General features: G+C 40.7%; 1 protein-coding gene across 1 annotated transcript in view; it reads right to left on the bottom strand.

The window, feature by feature from the left end:
- OXSR1 (oxidative stress responsive kinase 1) overlaps nucleotides 1–23,175 on the bottom strand; it is a 100,400-nt gene extending 77,225 nt beyond the window's left edge. Inside the window, exons 1-2 of the mRNA XM_079934513.1 lie at nucleotides 22,841–23,175; nucleotides 6,644–6,756 (exon numbers count right to left, since the gene is read on the bottom strand). Of these exons, the coding sequence (XP_079790639.1) occupies nucleotides 6,644–6,756; nucleotides 22,841–22,910 (183 nt within the window). The 5' untranslated portion in view covers nucleotides 22,911–23,175. The remainder of the gene's footprint in view (nucleotides 1–6,643; nucleotides 6,757–22,840) is intronic.
- Between the last annotated feature and the right edge of the window lie 87 nt (nucleotides 23,176–23,262).

The following is a 23,262-nucleotide window of genomic DNA, read 5'->3' as shown; positions in this document are numbered from 1 at the left end:
GGGACACATATTTTTACTTCCAGGTGCCCTTAAAGAACCATCTTGGGAAATCAGGTTTTACAGTCACAGAGGATAATTATCAATACTAATAAACAAAGGGTGGTTTGTTTGTTTGTCTTTCTTCTCCAAAACACTGTTTCACATCATTTTTGTGAAATGATTAACGGTTCCCACTTTAAAGAGGCCATGAACTAAATCCAAAGTAGACACCTGAGCCCAAAGTCTCAGCTTATACTATCTCATTCGAATTTAATGAATTTAAATTAGATTTGGTGTGATAAAATGCCTTATAAAAGCCCTGTGTGATCAGGGCCCTGCTTACCTCTCCATCATTCCTACTGCCTTCACTGACCCCTACCCCCAACATACCCCAGTCCTATGATCCAGCCAAAGTAACTTCAAGTGAGCCATGCTTCTTCTAACCATGGACATTTAAATTTAACCCTGTTGCTCCCTCTGCCTCAAATACACTTCCTTCATTTTCACCTAGCTGAAAACACCAATTCTTCCTTCTGATCTCAGCCAAAATACCAGTTCCTCCCAACTTCCCAGGTTGAGTTAGTTAGGTGTCCCTTCTCTCGGCTTCCAAGCTCTGTGCATATCTCCTTACATCACAGCACATATGTACTGGATAGTACATTGGATGCTTATTTGTCTGTCCTTCCCTGCTAGACTGACAACTCCAAGAAGGCAAGTACTTAAAAGTGGACTCATACACATGGTGGGAATTATCATACGATGCTGTAATTGCCTATTTATTTTTCTGCATCCCTCACAAAACTGTAGCTCAATGAGAGGTCAGATTCTGTATACTGGCCCTTATTGTGCCTGGCACACAGTATACCCTCAATAAATATTTGCTGAATGAATAAAATCCTATAGCACTTTATATAGCTTTTTACTTACTGATGTATTAATACTTGCCCTATGCCCTTGGTATTTGTTCAGTAAGATCAATTGTGTAAAAGTTGCCCATAATCCCTGATTCATAAGAAGTGTTCAATAAACACTAGTTTTTCCATTCTCATTTTCTCTACTTGAATGTAAATTCTTTTACGGCAAGGACTTTGTTGTGTGCATTTTTGCTACCCACTAAGTTACTAGCACAGTCTTCCATACTAAAAGGTAAGTAAATATGAAGGATAAGGAAGAAGAACTAAAGTAAACACCTGCCTACTGACATAGTTATACAGGATTTGAAGAGATAAGATATGTACATATAAGAGGGAATAGAAAGAGAACAGCATATATGTGCCAAATGAGCAGTAAAGATAGTAAATGTTACAAGAATCCAGAGGAAAGAACAGTTAAGGCAGGCAAGAAGTCTTCACAGAGAAGGTGGGAACTACGTTTAGTTCTGCAGGATGTGGGATGTTGTAGCAGTACAAGGTGCAAAGCACATAAAATTACAAAAAGAGGATGAAATAAGCAAGACAGATTTTAGGACACAGGAGTAAACCTGTCTAAGGTTAAGCAGTTCATGCTTTCAACAGAAATTTACCAAATGCCTACTCTGTGCCAGGCACAGTCCTAGGTGCTTGACCACAATGGTGAACCCTCATGAAACTTACAGTCTGGTGAAGAAGTCAGACAAATACTAATTAATAACACAGATGAAGAAAGTCTGATAGGAGAAGTACTAAACACTACATGATTTCATCGGAGAGGTGAATTACCAAAAATTAGGAGTGACAATCAGGGAAAGCTTCCTATAAGAAGTTTTACTACACTGACACTGAAATAGGAAAGATAAATATGTTTTTAGGGGTTTTGATTGTTTAATTACCTGGGACCGTATCATAAAGGAGCTTGTAACTGTGTTCAATAATTTAGGCTTCATCCTAACAGCAATGGAAAGGCATCAAAGGTTTAACTATATTTATTTTTTCATAAAAATCACTCTGGCTGTAATGTAGAAAATAAAAGAGAGAAGGCAAGACTAAAGGGAAAGACTCTGTTCAAGGTTGTTGCCATGAGCTGGGTGAGATGATAATGGCCTGAAAAACGATAAACAGCTAATTTCTCAGTTTAGATTACTGTACTATGGTTATGTTACTCTTAGGAGATGTTGGGTGAACAGCATATGGGAACTTTCTATGCTGCTTTAGCAGCTCTTCTGTAAGGTTGAGACTATCACAAAATAAAAAGTTAAAAAAAATAAGTGGTAATATGAATGAAAAGAAAGGGAAGAGTCGAGATGATACTAAAGAGGTATAAACAATAGGGCTTGGTGACTAACTGGACAGGAGAGGTGAAAGAGACAGAAATCACATAGGGGAGTGACAATGCAAAGAGCTGGGGTCAAATGGTCCAAGGTCTTAAATGTTAAGCAAAAGGTTTTGAGCTTAATCCTGGAAAAAAGAGTACTACAAAGGGTTTTCTAAAAGGAGACTATGGCGGGGGGCAAATTGGGAATTTGAGATCAACAGATACACACTACTATATATAAAACAGATAAACAATAAAGACCTACTGTATAGCACAGGGACCTATATTCAATATTCTGTAATAACCCATAATGGAAAAGAATCTGAAAAAGTATACATATACATATATATATATGTATGTATAACTCAATCACTTTGCTGTACACCTGAAACACTGTAAATCAACTACAACTAAAAAAAATTAATAAAAACAAACAAAAAACAACCACAACAAAAAAAAGGAGGCTAGCAGGAGAGCCATAAATTTTAAAGGTAAAAAAGGCCTTAAATATTCCATTTCTTCTCTTCTATTCCTCTTAATTCCCCTTGGAGTTACCCTTTTCCCTTTCCTTTCAAAAAGAAAAAATATACATATTAAGTGCTCTGCAAGAGTGGTATATTCATTCTGACTCAAATTTCCCAGCAACTTCCTCAACACTCATAAGTGATTCCACCCCTACTCATGAAAATGCTTTCCTGAAAGTCCTTTATTGTCTGCTAATACCAGATCTTTTGTCTGGAATTTTCAGTTCTCCACCTGAAGCCATGTTTTAATGATGGACTGTTCATTACTTCTTGAAACTCACTCATCTTGATTTCTACTATTTACTCCCTGGTTTTCTGATTACTCCAACGTAGGTGGTTTTCCTCCACTTCACACTATTCAGTCAGTCCCCAAGTAATGTTAATTTATTCATTCACTCATTCAGAGTGAACAGTCCCTGCCCTCATAGAGTGCTCATTCTAGTACTAACAATTTTTCCATCTATAAATGTGTAGGGAATTTGTGTCTTCCTTTCCATTATCACTGTCACTGCCTGAATTTAGTCTCAATATCTCTTTGTGTTCTTCAACCTATGGGATGCAACTCATATGGGCCATTAAATAAATTTAGTGGATCACATTAAAAAAAAACCAGACAAACAAAAATAGGATAGAAAATCAGAGCGCATTCCACATAATTAAGAATTGTTTTACGTAAGGTAGATAGCTAGTGGGAAGCAGCCACATAGCACAGGGAGATCAGCTCGGTGCTTTGTGACCGCCTGGATGGGTGGGATACGGAGGGTGGGAGGGAGGAGATGCAAGAGGGAAGAGATATGGGAACATGTATATGTATAACTGACTCACTTTGTTATAAAGCAGAAACTAACACACCATTGTAAAGCAATTATACCCCAATAAAGATGTTAAAAAAAAAAAGAAATGCTCAAAAAAAATTGTTTTATAAAAATATTTCAGTTATATTAATATATAATATCATATATATTCATAATGTTAATATATAATATGCTATTCTTTGCTGATCTTAAACCCCTGCCCAGCAGGGTCTCCACCTCTGCCTCTTCAAAGTCTTCCCAGCCCAGGTGGCCCAGGACACAAACATCTCCACAAAGGCCTCCACTTTCATAACTGGTAGCTCCCTTCTTCCTCTTATTTCAACACAGTACTTATACCTTTCCTAGGCATTTGTCACACTCTGCCATGTACAGCAGGCAAGAGCCTTCAACTAGATTGTGAGCCTCTTGGCAGAAGAAAAGACATCTTAAGCCTCTTAATGGTCCCCTCAGATGTTTGTTCAATGAATCTAGTCCTAGCATCTACCAGAGGAGAGAAAAATCTCAATATATTACATAGTTGCCTTTCTCAGAGAAAAGTCTGTGAGTAAAATCTCTGGAGAAAATAAATGTAGTAAGATTTGACAGCCGATTTTGTGATCACACTTAGCAAAGGCTGTCAGACAAGAAAACATTTTGACAAGAGAAAGGAGCAATATACTGCGTCCTCACTAGTAACTGTCACACACATTACACACCTGTAATTGGTTTACATCAGTACTCTCTGGAGAACCCAGAGCATCCTTTCTGCATAATAATAAAGACAGTTTTGAAAATAAAATTTAAAATCACAACATCAAAAGCTTAGTATGGGGCTTCCCTGGTGGCGCAGTGGTTGAGAGTCTGCCTGCCGATGCAGGGGACACGGGTTCGTGCCGCGGTCCGGGGAAGATCCCACATGCCGCGGAGCGGCTGGGCCCATGAGCCGCGCTGAGCCTGCGCGTCCAGAGCCTGTGCTCCGCAACGGGAGAGGCCACAACAGTGAGAGGCCCGCATACCGCAAAAAAAAAAAAGTTTTTTCCAAATACCGTATGCTAACGCATATATATGGAATCTAAAAAAGCGGTACTAATAAACCTAGTGGCTGGGCAGGAATAAAGAAACAGACATAGAGAATGGACTTGAGGACACGGGGGGGGGGAGGGGAAGCTGGGATGAAGTGAGAGAGTAGCACTGACATATATAACACTACCCAATGTAAAACAGATAGCTAGTGGGAAGCTGCTGCATAGCACAGGGAGATCAACTCGATGCTTTGTGATGACTTAGAGGGATGGGATAGGGAGGCTGGGAGGGATGCTGAAGAGGGAGGGGATATGGAGATGTATGTATACGTATAGCTGATTCAATCTGTTGTACAGCAGAAACAAACACAACACTGTAAAGCAATTATACTCCAATAAAGATGTGAAAAAAAATTTTTTTAAATATTGTTTTTCTTTAACAATAAGAATTAATTTACAATTTAGACTTCTTTTATGATCACTGCAGTTCAAATGCCCAAATGGTGCTCTAAGGTATTGCTTGCATCTGTAAATCCAAGTTTGTCACATAGCGTTTCAATCAGCATCTCCTTCCAAGTGTGTGTTCTCTCACCAAAGACAGCTCTAGATCACTCCAGCACCCCAACTCTTCAGCTTCTGCTTATGCATTACCAACTCCTGAAGAAATACATTTGTCTCATCTGCTGAAAGTTCAATATATAATTCTATTATCTTTTACTTTATTCCAATTATTCCCTAAATACTCACTACAGACTACACCAGAAATTAAACCCAATCCAGGACTGATAGATCATACCAGTCTTAGTTCCTGTCCTTTCTACTATTAGCTGTACATGATCTTAGAGAAATTACTTAACAATATAACAATATTAGTTCATATTTGTGTGGCAGTTTATGGTTTTCAAGTACTATTCATTCAATCTTCAAGAAAAACCTCATAAGGGACTTCCCTGGTGGCGCAGTGGTTAAGAATCCGCCTGCCAATGCAGGGGACACGGGTTCGATCCCTGGTTCGGAAGACCCCACATGCCGCGGAGCAACTAAGCCCGTGCGCCACAACTACTGAGCCTGCACTCTAGAGCCCGCCTGCCTAGAGCCCGTGCTCTGCAACAAGAGAAGCCACCGCAATGAGAAGCCCGCACACCGCAACAAAGAGTAGCCCCCGCTCACCGCAACTAGAGAAAGCCCATGCGCAGCAACGAAGACCCAACGCAGCCATAAATAAATAAATAAATAAATTTATTAAAAAAAAGAAAAAAGAAAAACCTCATGAGGTACACAAAGCAGAAACAGATATTATTTCCAATTTAAACCAAAGAAACTGAGGATTTAAAAAATTAAATGATTTGGAAAAACTATTTCATTTCCCTTGCTGAGTACTTACTATATACTTAAAAACTACTCTAGGTGTCATGGAGCATAAAAGTACAGAACAATCCCTGTGTGGCTAGCTTTTAACGCCACAGAACATCTCATGCAGCTGTGGATCCTTGGGATACCCTTTCTTCTCCCTGACCCTAGCCCTTGGAGAAGCCAATGCTGCTGGGGGGTCATTCTACCCCTCATCCTGCAACAATGGTCGGAATGCAGGTTGGTACCATGTTCCTAGAAGGCTAAAGCCTTTTAAAGGTATTTCATTTGACCCAGAAATCACAATTGCATGACACTATTTTAAGGAAAGTGAGAAGTAAGCAAGCATTGTTTATAACAACAAAGAGGAAACAAAAATCATCCAATACTAGAGAACAGGTTAGATAAAGTATTCAACAGAACACTACATACATATTGAAAGCTACATTAATTCATATTTATAGACATACAAAGAATTCTATGATAAATTTTTAATTGAAGGAACAAGTATATGGTTACATTATTATGAAAATACAAAGATGTTTAAATGTGCACATATAGCAAGTGTCAATCTCAGAATGAGAGGACTATAATTTTTTTCTACTTACCTGGATTTTATAAATTTTACAATAAGCATTACTTATTAATGAAAAAATCACAAACCTTTTTAAAAAATAAAAAACAAAAAACTTCAAGTTATTTCCCACTTTAACATGAATATACAAGAAATACGAGAAGTGCATACCAGGAGTTCATCCATGCTAGTTTGACATTTCTCAAGGTTTATCCGTTTGATCGCCACTTTCTCCTTTTTAGGGGCACAATATGCTGCTTGGACCACAGCCGTTGCTCCACTCCCTAAAGATAAATATATAAGTAAGTAAATATGTAGAGGGGTAGATAAAAACAAGACATTTTAAATTCCTACACAATTTAAACAAGAGAATAATTCTTAACTTATTCTTACACTCAACAAAAAATGCAGAGAAACACTCTAAAAAGTAGGGTGTCAATAAAAGCAAAAGCCTTGACCATTTCATAGAATTGTCAATAAATACACACACACACACACACACACACACACACACACAAATAAAAGTTGCTTGAGTTCCAGAAGTTCTAGAATATGATGGTGTAGGCTCACATTTCCCTGCTCTTCTCCTCTAAATACAACTAAATACCTTAGAAATAATTCAACAATCATAAAGACAATCTGAAAGGTGGAAAGAAGCAGATGGGCTGGCTAGGACCCTCAGGATGTGAGGAAAAGCACTACTGTAAGCTCCCTGGGTTTTTCTTTTATCTCGCACATATCCATGAGTGGGCACCAGAACAGCCTGCTTCCTGGAACCAACAGGGATAGACAAACAGACAAATGAGAAAAATCCTTTCTAGCCAAAGGACTGTGAAAGGGGAAGCTCAGTAGCAACCTAGAAGACAGATTTCCCGATCCTTATCCAGGACAATCCACCCAGCCCACCACAGCATCAGCATCAGCAGGGCCTCCACCCCACACCCAGACAGCAGCAGGCCAGATGCACCACAGGGGCAACTAGGTCCCTGCCCCACACCTGGGCAACATCCAGCCAATCTGCCCACAGCAGCAGCAGAGGGGGTGGGGGGCAGAAGGGGGGGAACCAGACCCACACCCACCTGTCAACCAAGGTAACACCTGCAGAGATTAAATAGGAGTCCTGCTGTGCCAGAAGAATAAAGCAGAAGATAATAACACTGCCAGAGCTCTGAAAACTCACTTATCATAAGAATTACATAGCTCACAAAAGGAGGCCAGGACTTACACATTAAATCTAAGCAGAGTAACTGCCTACTAAAATAGAAATTTTAAATAGGATCAGGAGTCTCCTAACATTAATATCCTAAATGTCCATCACACGATTTAAAAAAGGAAAATCACATCGTCACACCAAGAACCAGGAAAAACACACTTGAATGAGAAAAGACAATCACACTGATAGAAACACCAAAATGAATTACTAGTTGGAATTATCTGACAAGAATTTTAAAGCAGCCATCATAAAAGTGCTTCAACAAACAGTTAAGAATTATCTTAAAACAAAATAAAAAAATAGAAAAGCCTCAATAAGGAAACAGAAGTTACTAAAAAAAAAAAGCACCAACTGGAAATTATACAACTAAAACATATAATTTCCAAAATATAAAACCTGCTGGAGAAGCTCAATAGAAAAATAGAGATAACAGGATAAATTCAGTGAACTTGAGGATAAGATCAATAATTTTACTCAATCTAAACAGCAGAGAGAAAACAGACTGAAAAAAAGAACAGAGCTTCAGGGAGAAGTGGAATAATAATAAAAGCTCTAAAATCTGTGTGGTAGGTAGAATAATACCCGCCCCCCAAAGGTGACCACATCCTAATCCTTGAGACCTGTGAATGTTACCATAAATGGCAAAAAGACTTGGCACATGTTATTAAATTAAGGATGGAAAGATGATCCTGGATTATCTGGGTGGGCCCAATTTAATTACAAGGGTCTTTATAAAAGAGACGAAGGAGGGTCAGTGTCAGAGAAGATGAGACAATGAAAGCAGAGGTAAGAGTAATGGAGTCATGAGCCAAGGGAGGAACCTTGAAAACATACTATGTGAAGTAAACCAATCACAAAAGACCACATATTGTATGACTCCATATATATGAAATGTCCATAGAACAGGCAAATCCATAGACACAGAAAACAGATTAGTAGTTACCAGGGGCTGGGAGAAGAGGAAAATGGGAGGTTAATGCTTAATGGGTACAATTTCTTTCTGGGGTGAGGAAAATGCTCTGGAATTAGACAATGATGATGGATGCAAAACACTGTGAATATACTAAAAAAAACTAAACTGTACACTTAAAAAATGGTTAGTTTTTAACACAACATTGTAAAGCAATTATATCTCCAATAAAGATATTAAAAAAATCGTTAGTTTTATGTTAAGTGACATATCTTGATCTTTTTAAAAAAGGGAATACTACATACTACAAACAATTTTAACTCATAGTTCAACAATTTAGAAAAGAAGGAAGAAGCAGGAGCACTTTCCAACTCATTTCATGAAGCCAGTATTACCAACACCAAAACAAAACAAAGACATCACAAGAAAAAACAAAACAAAACAAAATAACTACAGACCAATACCTCTCATGCACTTAGCTGCAAAATCCTTAACAAAATGTTAGCCAATTGAATCCAGCAATAGATACTACACCACAACCAAGTAGTATGTATTCCAAGTATGCAAGGCTGGTACAATTAAAAAAAAAAATCAATGTAATACACTGTATCAACAGGCTAAAGAAGAAAAATCATATGAGCATATCCACTGACACAAAAACACTTTATAAAAATTCAACACCATTCATGATAAAAAAGCTCTTAGCAAACTAGGAATAGAGGGGAACTTCTTCAACCTCATAAAGAACATCTACAAAAAAAAAAAACCTTACAGCTAACATCATACTGGTGAAAGACTGCCTTCCCTCTAAGATTGGGAAAAAGGCTAAGATGTTCATTCTTATCACTTTTATTCAACATAGCACTGGAAGTCCTAGACAACACAATAAAGCAAGAAAAAGAAATAAAAGGCATCCAGATTGGAAAAGAAGAAATAAAACTGTCCCTGTTTGTAGATGTCATGACCATCTATATAAGAAAAGCTTCTAAAACTAATAAAAGAGTTTAGCAAGGTTGCAAGATAAAAGGTCAACACACAAAAACCAACTGCATTTCTATATACTAACAACAATCAAGTGGAAACCAAAATCTTAAAACACAATTGCTCCCCCAAAATGAAACATTTAGGTATAAATCCAGTAAAATATGAACAGGATCTATATGCTGAAAATTACAAAATACCAAACAAAGAAAACAAAAAAGACCTAAATAACTGGAGACTTACCATGTTCATGGATTCGAAAAATCAACACAGTAAAGATCTCAATACTCCCCAAATTGACTACATATAGGTTTAAGGCAATTCCTATCACACTCCTGGCAAAGTATTCTGTACACATAGACAAGCTTACTCTAAAGTTTACATGAAAAGGGAAGGCCCTAGAATAATCAACACCATAGTAAAGAAGATGAACAGGGCTCCCCTGGTGGTGCAGTGGTTAAGAATCTGCCTGCCAATGCAGGGAACACGGGTTTGAGCCCTGGTCCAGGAAGATCCCACACGGCGCAGAGCAACTAAGCCTGTGTGCCCCAACTACTGAGCCTGCGCTCTAGAGCCCTCGAGCCACAACTACTGAAGCCTGTGTACCTAGAGCCCCTGCTCCACAACAAGAGAAGCCACCACAATGAGAAGCCTGTGCACCAGAAAGACCCAATGCAGTCAAAAATAAAATAAATAAAAATAATTTTAAATAAAAAGAACAAAGTTGAAGGATTCATACCATCCAATTTAAAGACTTACATAGTTACAGTAATCAAGACAGTGTGGTATAGGCAGAGGGACAGACATACACACATACACACACACACAAAAACAGAACAGAGAAACCAGAAATAGATTCACACAAATGTGCCACAGTGATTTTTGTGTGTGTGTGTGTGGTACGCGGGCCTCTCACTGTTGTGGCCTCTCCCGTTGCGGAGCACAGGCTCCGGACGCGCAGGCTCAGTGGCCATGGCTCACAGGCCCAGCCGCTCCGCAGCATGTGGGATCTTCCCAGACCGGGGAACGAACCCGTGTCCCCTGCATCGGAAGGCGGACTCTCAACCACTGCGCCACCAGGGAAGCCCCCCACAGTGATTTCTGACAAAGGTATAAAAGCAGTTCAACAGCGATGGAATAACCTACTAGAATGGCTAAAATAAATTGTTTTAAGTGATAACACAAATGCTGGTGAGGATATGGTTAAACTGGATCACTCATACAATGCAGGCAGAAATATAAAATATGGTATAGCCACTCTGGAAAACAGTTCGGCCATTTCTTTTAAAACTAAAAATGAACTTGTACAACTCAGCATTTGTATGACTGGGTATTTATCTGAGAGAAATTAAAATTAAAAATTAAAATTTTTCTGAGAAATTAAAAATTCACATACAAGTTTCTGTTCACACAGAAACTTGTACATGAATATTCACAGCAGCTTTATTCATAATAGCTAAAAACTGGAAACTACCCAAATATCCTTTAACAGGTGAATGGTTAAACATATGGTATGTCCACACAGACAAATATTACTCAGCAATAAAAATGAACAAACTATTGATATGCACAATTACTTGGATGAACCTCAAGGGCACTATGCTGAATGAAAAAAGCCAATCTCAGAAAGTTACATATTTTATGACTCCATTTATATAATATATAACACTCTTGAAATAACAAAAATAACAGCAACAGAGAACAGATTAGTGGTTGTCAGGGATTAGGGATGTGAGTAGACAGGTTAGGAGGGCTACAAAGGGGTAGCCAGAGGACTCTGTGGTGGAATACAGTTCTGTGTCTTGAATTTAGTGGTAGTTACACAAAGGTACACATGTAATAAAACTGCACAGAACCATACACACATGCACACAAATGAGTACAGTACACATACAGATAGTAAGCTCTAAGTTCCGTAGATTGCTTAAAAAAAAAAGAAAAAAAAAGCCTAGGCTTCAATCCATCTATTACCCTTAATAAAATAATCTTCAAGGTCCATTTGCACTATATCACTCATCAGATCACTAAACCACAGCCACTACTTGATACTGTACTTTTTTTAAAATTTCATTTATTTATTTATGGCTGCATTGGGTCTTCATTGCTGCGCACGGGCTTTCTCTAGTTGCAGCGAGTGGGGGCTACTCTTTGTTGTGGTGCGCGGGCTTCTCATTGCGGTGGCTTCTCTTGTTGCGAAGCATGGGCTCTAGGCATGTGGGCTTTAGTAGTTGTGGCTCACAGGCTCAGTAGTTGTGGCTCGTGGGCTCTAGAGCACAGGCTCAGTAGTTGTGGTGCACAGGCCTAGTTGCTCTGCAGCATGTGGGATCCTCCCCAACCAGGGCTCGAACCCGTGTCCCCGGCACTGGCAGGCGGATTCCTAACCACTGCACCACCAGGGAAGTCCCAATACTGTACTTCTTGATAACTCAACGCTTTAACTTATTTTCCATACCCTGGATGCAATTTAGTTTTCTCCATCTCCATTCCTCTGTGTAAACCATTCACCTTGCTTGCTTTCTACATATTAATCCATACCTCCCCCTCCTTTTAAAGCCCAAGTCAAAACTCACCTAACCAGGGAGCTCCATGGAAAACACACTTAGATTCAAACAAACTCTGCCACCATTAGCAGGGTAAGTCTTGGTTCCCTGATTACATGCTTGGAAATGGCAATGCTCAATAAATGTCATTATTGTTCATTTATTTACCTATTATCTTCCTATTAGACATTTAAACTGTTAAAAGACATAGCTGTGTCTCCTCAAGTATTTGATATAGGGTAGGTTTATTACGCTTCTAAAGTACTTGAATCTTTACCAAAACACATGAGGATAAATTATCCTCACCAACTCCCCATCTCTAGCCATACCACTTAAACTATAGTTTTTTTCAATGTTTTAATCACGGGTTCTCCTGTACATACAGCCTTGGATAGAGATGAAATGTAAACAATAAAAAAGAAAAAATGTACAATCATTAAATTCTTTCTTCCTTCCTCTCCATTTTCTCATTTTCTTCCCAAATAGAAAGTAATTTCAGGGACTTCCCTCGTGGCGCAGTGGTTAAGAATCCACCTGCCAATGCAGGGGACACGGGTTCGATCCCTGGTTCGGAAGACCCCACATGCCACGGAGCAACTAAGCCCGTGCACCACAACTACTGAGCCTGTGCTCTAGAGCTCGTGAGCCACAACTACTAAGCCCAAGTGCCACAACTACTGAGCCCGAGTGCCACAACTACTGAAGCCCATGAGCCTAGAGCCCATGCTCCACAACAAGAGAAGCCACCGCAGTGAGAAGCCCGCGCACCGCAACGAAGAGTAGCTCCCGCTCACCGCAACTAGAGAAAGCCCGCGCCCAGCAACGAAGACCCAATGCAGCCAAAAATAAATAAATAAATACATTATTTAAAAAAAAACTAATTTCACAACAATGTTTACAAAAGAGGGCATGGGGGAAGAAAAATGTTGAAAGCATGTTGTATTTTACATGAAGCATTCTACTCAAAATTGCTTTTTCTTAATATAATTACTGTGCGATACATATTTTTTTAAATAAATTTATTTATTTATTTTTGGCTGCACTGGGTCTTCATTGCTGTGCGCGGGCTTTCTCTAGTTGCGGTGAGCGGGGGCTACTCTTTGTCATGGTGCGCGGGCTTCTCATTGCGGCGGCCTCTCCCCGTGCAGAGCACGGGCTCCATGCACACGGGATTCAGGAGCTGTGGCTCGAAGCAGAGCGCAGGCTCAGCAGCCGTGGTACACGGGTCCAGTTGCTCTGCAGCATGTGGGATCCTCCTGGACCAGGGCTCGAACCCGTGTTTAGTGCATTGGCAGGCGGATTCCCAACCACTGTGCCACCAGGGAAGCCCCACAATACATATTTTTTCTTTCTCTTCTTTAAAGCAGGTTCCTTCATGAGGAATTTTTCAAACCACAAGTCAACTTACTGGGTTTCAACCATCATTTTTCTTAGAGAAAACAGAATCAAATTAGAAACCATCAGTATGTATTGCACACAGTAAAAGTAAACATTATCTATCAACTATACTTCAATTAAAAATACATAAAAAAATAAAAATGCAAATATTATCTTGTAAAACTTTTACTTCAGTGTAAATACACACGAAAATATGTAAAAGGTAACTGTTAGGAATGGTTTAGTCAAAGTGTGAAAGCTACTGTTCTAATGCCAGCAAATAAGCACTGGCTTAAATGAAGAATAATATAATGGAAAATGTAAAACAATTTCCAATAAAGCATCCTAATTCAGAAGTTCACTATTTTACATGTTTTGCATCCTCCATGCACCATCCCCCATGTCCCCTCTTCCACTCTTCTGTCCTCTCCTAGCTGGTTCTTTAACTGCTATGTTAGTGTACATTACACACCAGAATGGATTAAAGTGAAAAACCATGACTGAGCTTTCTCCTGAAATCCTTCAAACTGGGTAATCTTATCTCTTGAAACAGAAAAGGAGCGCCCAAAGGCATGAGCGGGACTAAAAAAAATTTCACAGTCTCCCTCCACTTTACTAGATCCTGAAATTTAAAAGAGTAAGCAAAAATATGGATTTTATTCCTACCTGTGAGGAAAAAATAAATCAAATGAACCAAATCAACTGAAGATATTTTCCCCCAAAATTCTGACCAACCATCACTATTACAGATACATATTCTAAAGATTTTAAGTATTTTTCAGTAAGGCTTTAACACCAACTAAAGAGCTAGTCCAGACTGTTTATTCTGAAAGATGACTAAGGCACTGTCACCTGAACCATGGAAAATACAGGACTTTACAATTTCATAAACCTTTTTCTGAATAAGCCCTCTTGTCAGAGTCATACTGAAAATTAAAGCTCCTTTACAGAAACAGCTGTAAGGACAGTGATTATCATAAAAATCACGCTCTCTCTCCATACAAAGATGAAAATAAAGACACTGCCATATGCTCTGAGTAATTATTCAAGCAGCCTGATGGTTTTGCAATGAATCATCTCTCGCTCCTGTTCACTCTGGTGATCTCTATCTCAACGGATATTAACCCCCATCCTTCTGGATGCTCCTGCCAAATATCTTGGATACTTCTCACATCCAATCCAATGGCATATCTCTAAATTCAAAATATGCTACACCAGCGTCTGACTGCTTCTCACCACCTCCACTACTACCTCTCTCCCCTGGATAACCTCTCCTACCCTCATATCCTTAAAAAACTATTCTCCACGTAGCAGCCCAGGTTGTCCTTTTAAAACATAAAATCGTACACAAAGCAAAAGCCAAGTACCACAATGACTTACCACGCTTCATACCATCTGATGGCCAGGACCATCCATCCCTACCTACCACCTTACTCTCCTGATCTCTTCAACCGGTCTACCTCTTCAACCTCTGAATCACTCTGCTCCAGCCACCCTTACCTCATTATTCCTTAGTCACATCAGTGTGTTCCTTCTTCAGGACCTTTGCGCTCCTGATGTTCCCTCTGCTTAGACCAAGCTACCTACAGATAACCACCATGTTCACTTCTCCACCTCCTTCAGGTCTTTCCTCAAATGTCACCTTCTCGGTGAGGCTTTCCTTGACCTCTTTAAAATTCACCTCTATCCCTAGCAGTTCGCAACCCCTTTCCCTACTTTATATTTGTACTTCATCACCACCACAAGGGATTTCTGTCTGTCTGCTTTGCTGCTGTATCTCTAGCATCCAAATAGTGCCTGACACACAAGTGGAGGTCAGTAAATATTTGTTGAATAGATTCATGACTCAAGTAGTGGCATATATTTTCAAGAAAAAAAATTTTTGCTCATTTGGGGCAGAACAAACACAAAAATAGCCCAGTCTTCACAGGCATTACCTCATTATTACCATCGTGAACGTTACCATTTATTGAGCACTTACTCTGTGCGCCAAGTACTATGCTGAGCACTCTCCTTACTTGCACTTCTTTTTTTCCATCTAATTCTCACAATAATCCCATGAGTTAGGTATTATTGATCTTACAAAGCAATGCAAGCAAAGGTAAGACTTAGGTCATAAATTAGTAAGATGCAGAGTAGGGCCTAGAAACCAGAACTACATGACGTTTCAACACCATACTCTTAATTGGTAGGCAACTGACTCTTTAAAGCTAACATTAACTGATTATTTATGTGTCAGGTTAAATTATTTACTTGCAGTGTCTTATTTAACTATTTTAATTAAAATAAAAAAACCCGAGGCCAACATTTTTAGTTGCCTAGCCAACATACAGTTTTCCCTTCTTTAATAAGAGAACTTTTACCTATTTTGCTTTAAATAATAACGTGCTTGGATAAAAAGTTTCATTTCATTTGCAAATGGCCAAATGACACAGTTCTGTCCAATAAAATAGAAATGTATCACTGAGTAAGGCTTCCAGGAAAGAAAGCTCTTTGAAAGGGAGCCAGTTGAGTTGTCATGTGACTTTGTCCTTTTACCATATTCTTCTGGCCTGGAACACAAGCACAAGGCTAGGGGTGGAACAACTGCCTTGCAACTATGAGAACGCAAGTCAAAGTGCTAACTGGAGTGGAGTGAAAAACTACGAGCCTGGGTGCCTAATGGCACCTAGGCTGTCACTCCAGTTTTCGTGTCATATAAAGGGAGCAAAAAAGTATTTTATTAAGCCACTATTATTTGTTTTCCATTACATGCAGCCAAATGCAATCCCTATTTGATACAACCCTATGAGGTTGTTGGCCCAATGCTGGCCTTATTGAAAATGTTATCATAGCTAAGTCTTCCAATCAGGGGGAGAAAATACACTAACCATTAAGCATCACTCTATCAATAGAAAATAACGGCTTTCACATTTATGGAAGAGCTAGAGGTGGGATCCTGGAATCTGTATTTGGAAACCAATACTTTAGACATCAAATGTGTAGCTAGTGAACAACTAATGAAAATTTAAAAGGGTAGGGAAAGTAGAGAATAAAGCTAGTAGGCTGCCTTCACCACAGTATCAAAGGTAGGTGACTCACACCTTACTAAAAACGGATCTTAAAGAACAATTTTCTAAACCTAGGCTGAGGTAAACAGTAAATATTTATTGAGACTTTTAAAAATGCATGGTAACACGGGACTTCCCTGGTGGCACAGTGGTAAAGAATCCGCCTGCCAATGCAGGGGACATGGGTTTGATCCCTGGTCCAGGAATATCCCACATGCCACAGAGCAACTAAGCCCATGCGCCACAACTACTGAGCCTGCGCTCTAGAGCCTGTGAGTCACAACTACTGGGCCCGTGCACCTACAGCCCATGCTCCCCAACAAGAAAAGCCACTGCAATGAGAAGCCCGTGCACTGCAAAGAAGAGTAGCCCCAGCTCGCCGCAACTAGAGAAAACCCGCATGCAGCAATGAAGACCCAACACAGCCAAAAAATAAATAAAAAGTAAAACAAAAACCAAAACAAACAAACAAAAACCAAAATGGACTTCCCTGGTGGCGCAGTGGTTGAGAGTCCGCCTGCCGATGCAGGGGACACGGGTTCGTGCCCCGGTCTGGGAAGATCCCACATGCCGTGGAGCGGCTAGGCCCGTGAGCCATGGCAGCTGAGCCTGCGCGTCCAGAGCCTGGGCTCCGCAATGGGAGAGGCCACAACAGTGAGAGGCCCGCATACCGCAAAAAAAAAAAATGCATGATAACGAAAGCCACATGGCACAGCCCTTGACAGACTGGTTTCCCACTTTGCCACTATATTGTATCGTGGGCAATAAAACAGGTGGCAGGGCCTTACACTGCTATACTACCATGTCCAGCATAAATCCTTAAATCCATCTAAACCTGAATAAGATCTGGAAGTAAGAAAACAAAAAGATGCAGTGATGATCCAATAAACATTACAGCAGATTCAAAACATTACAAGATTACAAGTGTTACAAGATTTCAAATCATGTATTTCACATTTTATGGCAGTACCAAAAATTAGGAAACAGAAAAAGAAGAAAAAAAGAAAGAGATAACAAAGAGATTGTATGGAGTAATGAATACAAGCTAAAAGCTTCCTGCAAACAACTACAACAACAATCTGCACAACAGCCCCAAGGACATGGGTACCATTATTCCCATTTTACAGACAAAAAACTGACACTAAAACAGTTATATAAATTGCCCCAGATCAGATAGGTAGTAAGAGCTAATGCCAGGATTTGAATCCAGGTCAGTCTAATCCCAAAGCCCATACTATTACAGTTGCTTCAACACACGTCAAATACAGTACAACACCTGGTCAGAAGTGCTAATGCAATAGTAGGGGTTAGGAAGGAGCTCAAAAACACTGAGAAGATAAATGATTAATAGTGAGACCAATACTACATCTTTTACAAGTAATCATACTTAAAGTTCAAACCTTTGCCAAAGCATGCTTAAGATGATACAATTCTTTAAAAGGAAGTCCGTTTTTTTTGCGGTACACGGGCCTCTCCCTGTTGCGGCCTCTCCCGTTGCGGAGCACAGGCTCCGGACGCGCAGGCTCAGCGGCCATGGCTCACGGGCACAGCCGCTCCGCGGCATGTGGGATCTTCCCGGACCGGGGCACGAACCCGTGTCCCCTGCATCGGAAGGCGGACTCTCAACCACTGCGCCACCAGGGAAGCCTTAAAAGGAAGTCCTTTGAATTCCCAACTTGTATGCTTTTATTATGTTCTAGGAAGGGAATTTTCTCTTCTCTATAAGATTTTGCCAGAAAAAGAGAGAATAAAACCATGCGAGAAACTAACCCCAAATACAGTCCTAAGTAGCACATGTGAAAAAGATATATAGTTCAAATAACTGTATGTGCTTTGACGAGAAAGGAGACAGCATTATACCATTTCCTTAAAATACAATCCCTTGGAAACAGAAAATTCAAAAAGATTCCCCCAAGCCTTTTTTGCCCAGACTTCAACCATTTGTTTCCTGAAAAAAAATAAGTATAATCTGAAGAAATTACAAAGATTCATTTGGAAAGCTACTTACAGCTTATTACAAAATACTGTATTCCAAACATTTTGGCATGGAAGCAAAGTTAGAATAAGCATGCACTGCTTTACTGAGCCTTGCTACTTGTACTAGGCTGTAGTTCAAGGAAAAACTTTTTTTCCTCCCTCTTGAGAAGATGGGGTGAGAGAGTGTGTGAGGAGTGGAGTGGAAGTACATTAAGAACTTTCAGGAACTTATTAATGAGAGAGAGAGAACATTAAAAAAAATGACAAAATAGGATACACAAAAGAGAATAAATCTAACTATATCTAAAGGGGTTATCTACAAAATATCTGCTCCGATCAGTTTTTTTCATTGTAAGGATATTTCCTTTAAAAGGTGAGATTATGGGGCTTCCCTGGTGGCGCAGTGGTTGAGAGTCCGCCTGCCAATGCAGGGGACACGGGTTCGTGCCCCAGTCCGGGAAGATCCCACATGCCGCGGAGCGGCTGGGCCCGTGAGCCATGGCCACTGAGCCTGCGCGTCTGGAGCCTGTGCTCCGCAACGGGAGAGGCCACAACAGTGAGAGGCCCGCGTACCGCAAAAAAAAAAAAAAAAAAAAAAAAGGTGAGATTATGACCACCATCTTTAGATACTTCCAAAAACCAATCAAATGCAGATGCAGAAATAAGGATCCTGGATTAGGCGACAGTTGGACACCAGTACTAGCTCTGCCCATAACTAGCTCTGACTTTAGACAGGTCATTTTACCTTCCTATGTCTCAGTGTCTTCATCTGTAAAACAAGATGGTTCACCTTACCTCACACCTTACAGAAAACTTAACTCAAAATATATCAGAGGACTAAATTTAAGAGCTAAACTATAACAGAAGAAAACATAGGAAAAAAAATCTTTGTGATGTTGGGTTACTAAAGATTTCTCAGGACTTCCCTGGTGGTCCAGTGGTCTGCGCTTCCATTACAGGGGGCGCAGGTTAGATCCCTGGTCGGGGAACTAAGATCCCGCAAGCTGTGGCACGCCCCCCCCACCCCCCCAAAAAAGACTGAGAGTAAATATTTGAAATCATATATCAGGTGAAGGACTCATATCCAGAATGAATACACACCCTCACACACATCTCTATAACTCAGTGAGAAGAAAACAACCCAATGGGCAACCCAAATGGGAAAAAAATTTGAATAGACATTTTACCAAAGAATAGATATGAAAAGCTAATAAATAAGCACATGAAAAGATACTCTCTATTGGGAAGAGATATGAGAACATATGTATACGTATAACTGATTCACTTTGTTATAAAGCAGAAACTAACACACCATTGTAAAGCAATTATACCCCAATAGAGATGTTAAAAAAAAAAGATACTTTCTATTATTAGTTATTACAGAAATGTAAAACAAAACCATGATCAAATACCACTTCACATCCACTAGGATGGCTATAATCAAAAAGACAGACAACAAATGCTAGCAAAAATGTAAAGAAACAGGGACCCTCATACATGGCTGATGGGAATGTAAAATGGTACAGTCACTTTGAAAGTCTGTCCATTTCTTAAAAAGTTAAACATAAATCTACTATATGACCCAGCAATTCCACTCAAGAAAAATGAACCATGGTCACATGAAGATTTGATGTAAATGCTCATAGAAACATTATTCCAAATAGGCAAAAAGCAGAAGAAACCCAATGTCCATCAAGTGGTGTCCAATGAAAAGGAATAATGTACTAATACAGGCTACAACATGGATGAACGTCAAAAAACATTACACAAAGTAAAAGAAACCAAACACAAAAGATCACATATTATATGATCATATTTATATGAAATTTCCAGAAAAGACAAATCTATAGAGACAGAAAGTAGATCTGTGGTTGCCTTCGGCAGGGAGTGACTGCAAATGTACATGAGGCATCTTTCTGGAATGATGGAAATGTTCTAAAATTGGATTGTGGTGATGACTGAACAACTCTGTAAATTTACTAAAAAACTATAGTACTGTAAACTTAAAACAGGTGGATTTTATGGTATATAAATTGCTTTTAAAAATGAAAAAAATTATGCTACGTGAATGAAGCCAAACAAAAAAAACTGCATATTACACGATCCCATTTATATGAAATGTCCAGAAAAGGCAAATCTATGGAGACAGAAAGTAGATTTGCAGTTGCCTGAAACTGGGGGTAGGAACAGGGATTAACTGTAAACAGGCACAAGGGATCTCACTGGGGTGATGAACATATTCTAAAACTGTATTATGCTGATTGGTGCACAACACAATAAATTTACTAAAAATCATTTAATTTTATATTTAAAAATGGGTGAATTTTATACTAAAAAATGGGTGAAATTATACCTCAGAGTAAAATTGTTTTTAAAAATAAGGTGGTCAAATCACATTGGAGTTAACTTTTTATCCACAGACTACTTTGAGAATAAGATGAAGACTAACCCTAACCCAGAGGCCTGAGCCTCCCTTTTGCTCACTCACAGACACCTTACTGGTCTGAGGACACCAAATTAACAAGTTTCTAAAGCTCTAGAGCCTTGTGCAATCATAATAGCAAGGGCATTCGGAACAACTACAACCCTCCTCTTCACCCTAGAAAGATGTACAACTTACCAGAAAGAAAATCAAAATTCCTTTTCTAAAATGATAAGGACCCCCTTTCCTTACTTTTCAGACATCATTTTGGAATTTCCCACTTAATCCCTTTTTTCAATAAGAAACTCTGATTGAGGGCCTCAGAAGCAATCAATCAAGACAGAGACCTAGCTAGCTGTCTTTAGAACCAACCAGTATACATCAAAGACCCAGCATGTAGTAAAGATCCATGAAGTGGCTTAAGGAAAAAGATGTGCTGTCTTTCAGATAAAACTTAGGCCAGATTTGTTTTGAAACAAGAAGTAAAGTGAAAAAAAGAAATGTGACAAAGTTTCTCTAAACACCTACACGGTGCAATAAACACTACCCACCCTGCCACCACCCCCCACCCCGCCACCACCCCCCACCCCGCCAAGACAGCTAAGGAGTTTTCAGCCACTCTTTGTTATAAAACTAATTTAGGACTGGATGCTGATCTGGCAAAGCAGACAATCTCCTTCCTCCAACACACAAGGGTCTGCTCGTGTCTGTTGGATTGAGCTTCTGTTTAGCTAAACCCACCCCCTTTTGATTTCTAAAATCACTAGATTATTGTTGTCTAACAAATACTCCCCTCATCCCCAGTCCCCACCCTCCCCCAATCACTGTGCCTCTGTGAGAATTACAATCCATGTTTGTGCAAGTTTTGGTCTCTGCCAACTGGTATTCCCAGACCCCCTTCAAATCCATTCCACACACAATAGCCAGGTCCATCGGATTGTTTCATGTCTTTGCTTGAAGCCCTCCAATAACACTTAAAATAAAATTCCAAAATCCTTTCCTTGGCTGAGAAGATCCCTAAAATCTGGCTTCTCCCTTACCTTTCTAACCTTACCAGTCTTCTTTCAGGTCCTAAAACACACCAAGCTCTTTCCCTCCTCAGGAGCCTTTGCATTTCCTCATCCCTCAGTCGGGAAAAAATTTCCCTAGGCTCTTAAGACTCTCTCATCCTTCAGTGCTCAACTTACATGTAAACGCCTCAGAAAAAGCATCTTCCTTGAAATTGCCCCAACTAGGTCTCCACGTTATCCTCTATCAGAACATCTTGTTTATTCCCTTCCTAGCACTTGCCAAAACCTATAATTCTTTTTATTTACCTACTTACTTACTATCTACCTCCCTGACTAGAAAGTCAATTCCAAGCAGTCGTAAGTTGTGTCTACATCGCTCAGTGCGGTACCTGCAGCTTCATCTGGAGAGGATCCCCAGCTCTACCGCAGCAACGCCTGGCACTTCGTGCGGGTTCTCGCACGGATGCGGGAGTGAACAAAAGCACCCTAACCCATCAACCCCCGAATAGCTGGCCGTGCCCCCAACTGCAATACCCCATTTCTCGCACCGCCTCGTAAAGGCCTGTCCCATACCTTCACTTTTCTTTCTCTCTCAGACACATCTGTCTCTCAGGTTCAAACATCTGTCACTACACAAATCTCTGGTGAGCCTCTCAAACCCCACCCCACCGCGCCGCACAGGCGCGCCACTCAAAATCCCCTCCATGCCTTGCACGCGCTGCACAAACCTGGAGCCTCACCCACGCTCCCTACCAACCCCCGGGCCACTCGAGCGCCCACGAATATCTGGGAGCCCTGCGCTCTCCGAGCTCCCGCGGGTCCCCTCGTTCCCGCGTGTCACCCGCCATCCAGCGCGGCGCCTCCCCCCTCCGCGGCGCCAGCTCTCACCTATCACCTCCTGCAGCTCGTAATCGTCCCTGTTGATGGACCAAGGAAGGGCGCTGGAGTCCTCGGACATGACGGCGGCACGGCACTCAGCCCTCCCTCAAACTCGCTGACCTCCGTCTTCTCCTCGCCGCGCCTCTCCCCACCCCCAACCGCTGCCGCCGCGCCCCCACCAACCGCCTCTGGAACAGCCACGGGTCGACGGCGCCTGGCGCCGGGTGGCCGCGCGGCAGAGCAGCGGGGGGCTCGAAGCACCCGCGGACCTCGCCTCCTGCTCCTCCGCGGCCGGCACTCCCCTGCCCGGCCCAGGTCCCGGCCTCGGCCTCCGTGGCAGCAGCTACAGGAGCTTCGCCTCGGCCCAGCCCCTCTGTCCCGCCCTCCACCCCAGCCCCACGCACGGGCCAAACTTTCCCTTCTCCCTCCAC

This window comes from Stenella coeruleoalba, assembly GCF_951394435.1.
Source record: "Stenella coeruleoalba genome assembly, chromosome: 10".
Lineage (NCBI taxonomy): Eukaryota > Metazoa > Chordata > Mammalia > Artiodactyla > Delphinidae > Stenella > Stenella coeruleoalba.
This window is presented reverse-complemented; position numbering and strand designations above follow the sequence as displayed.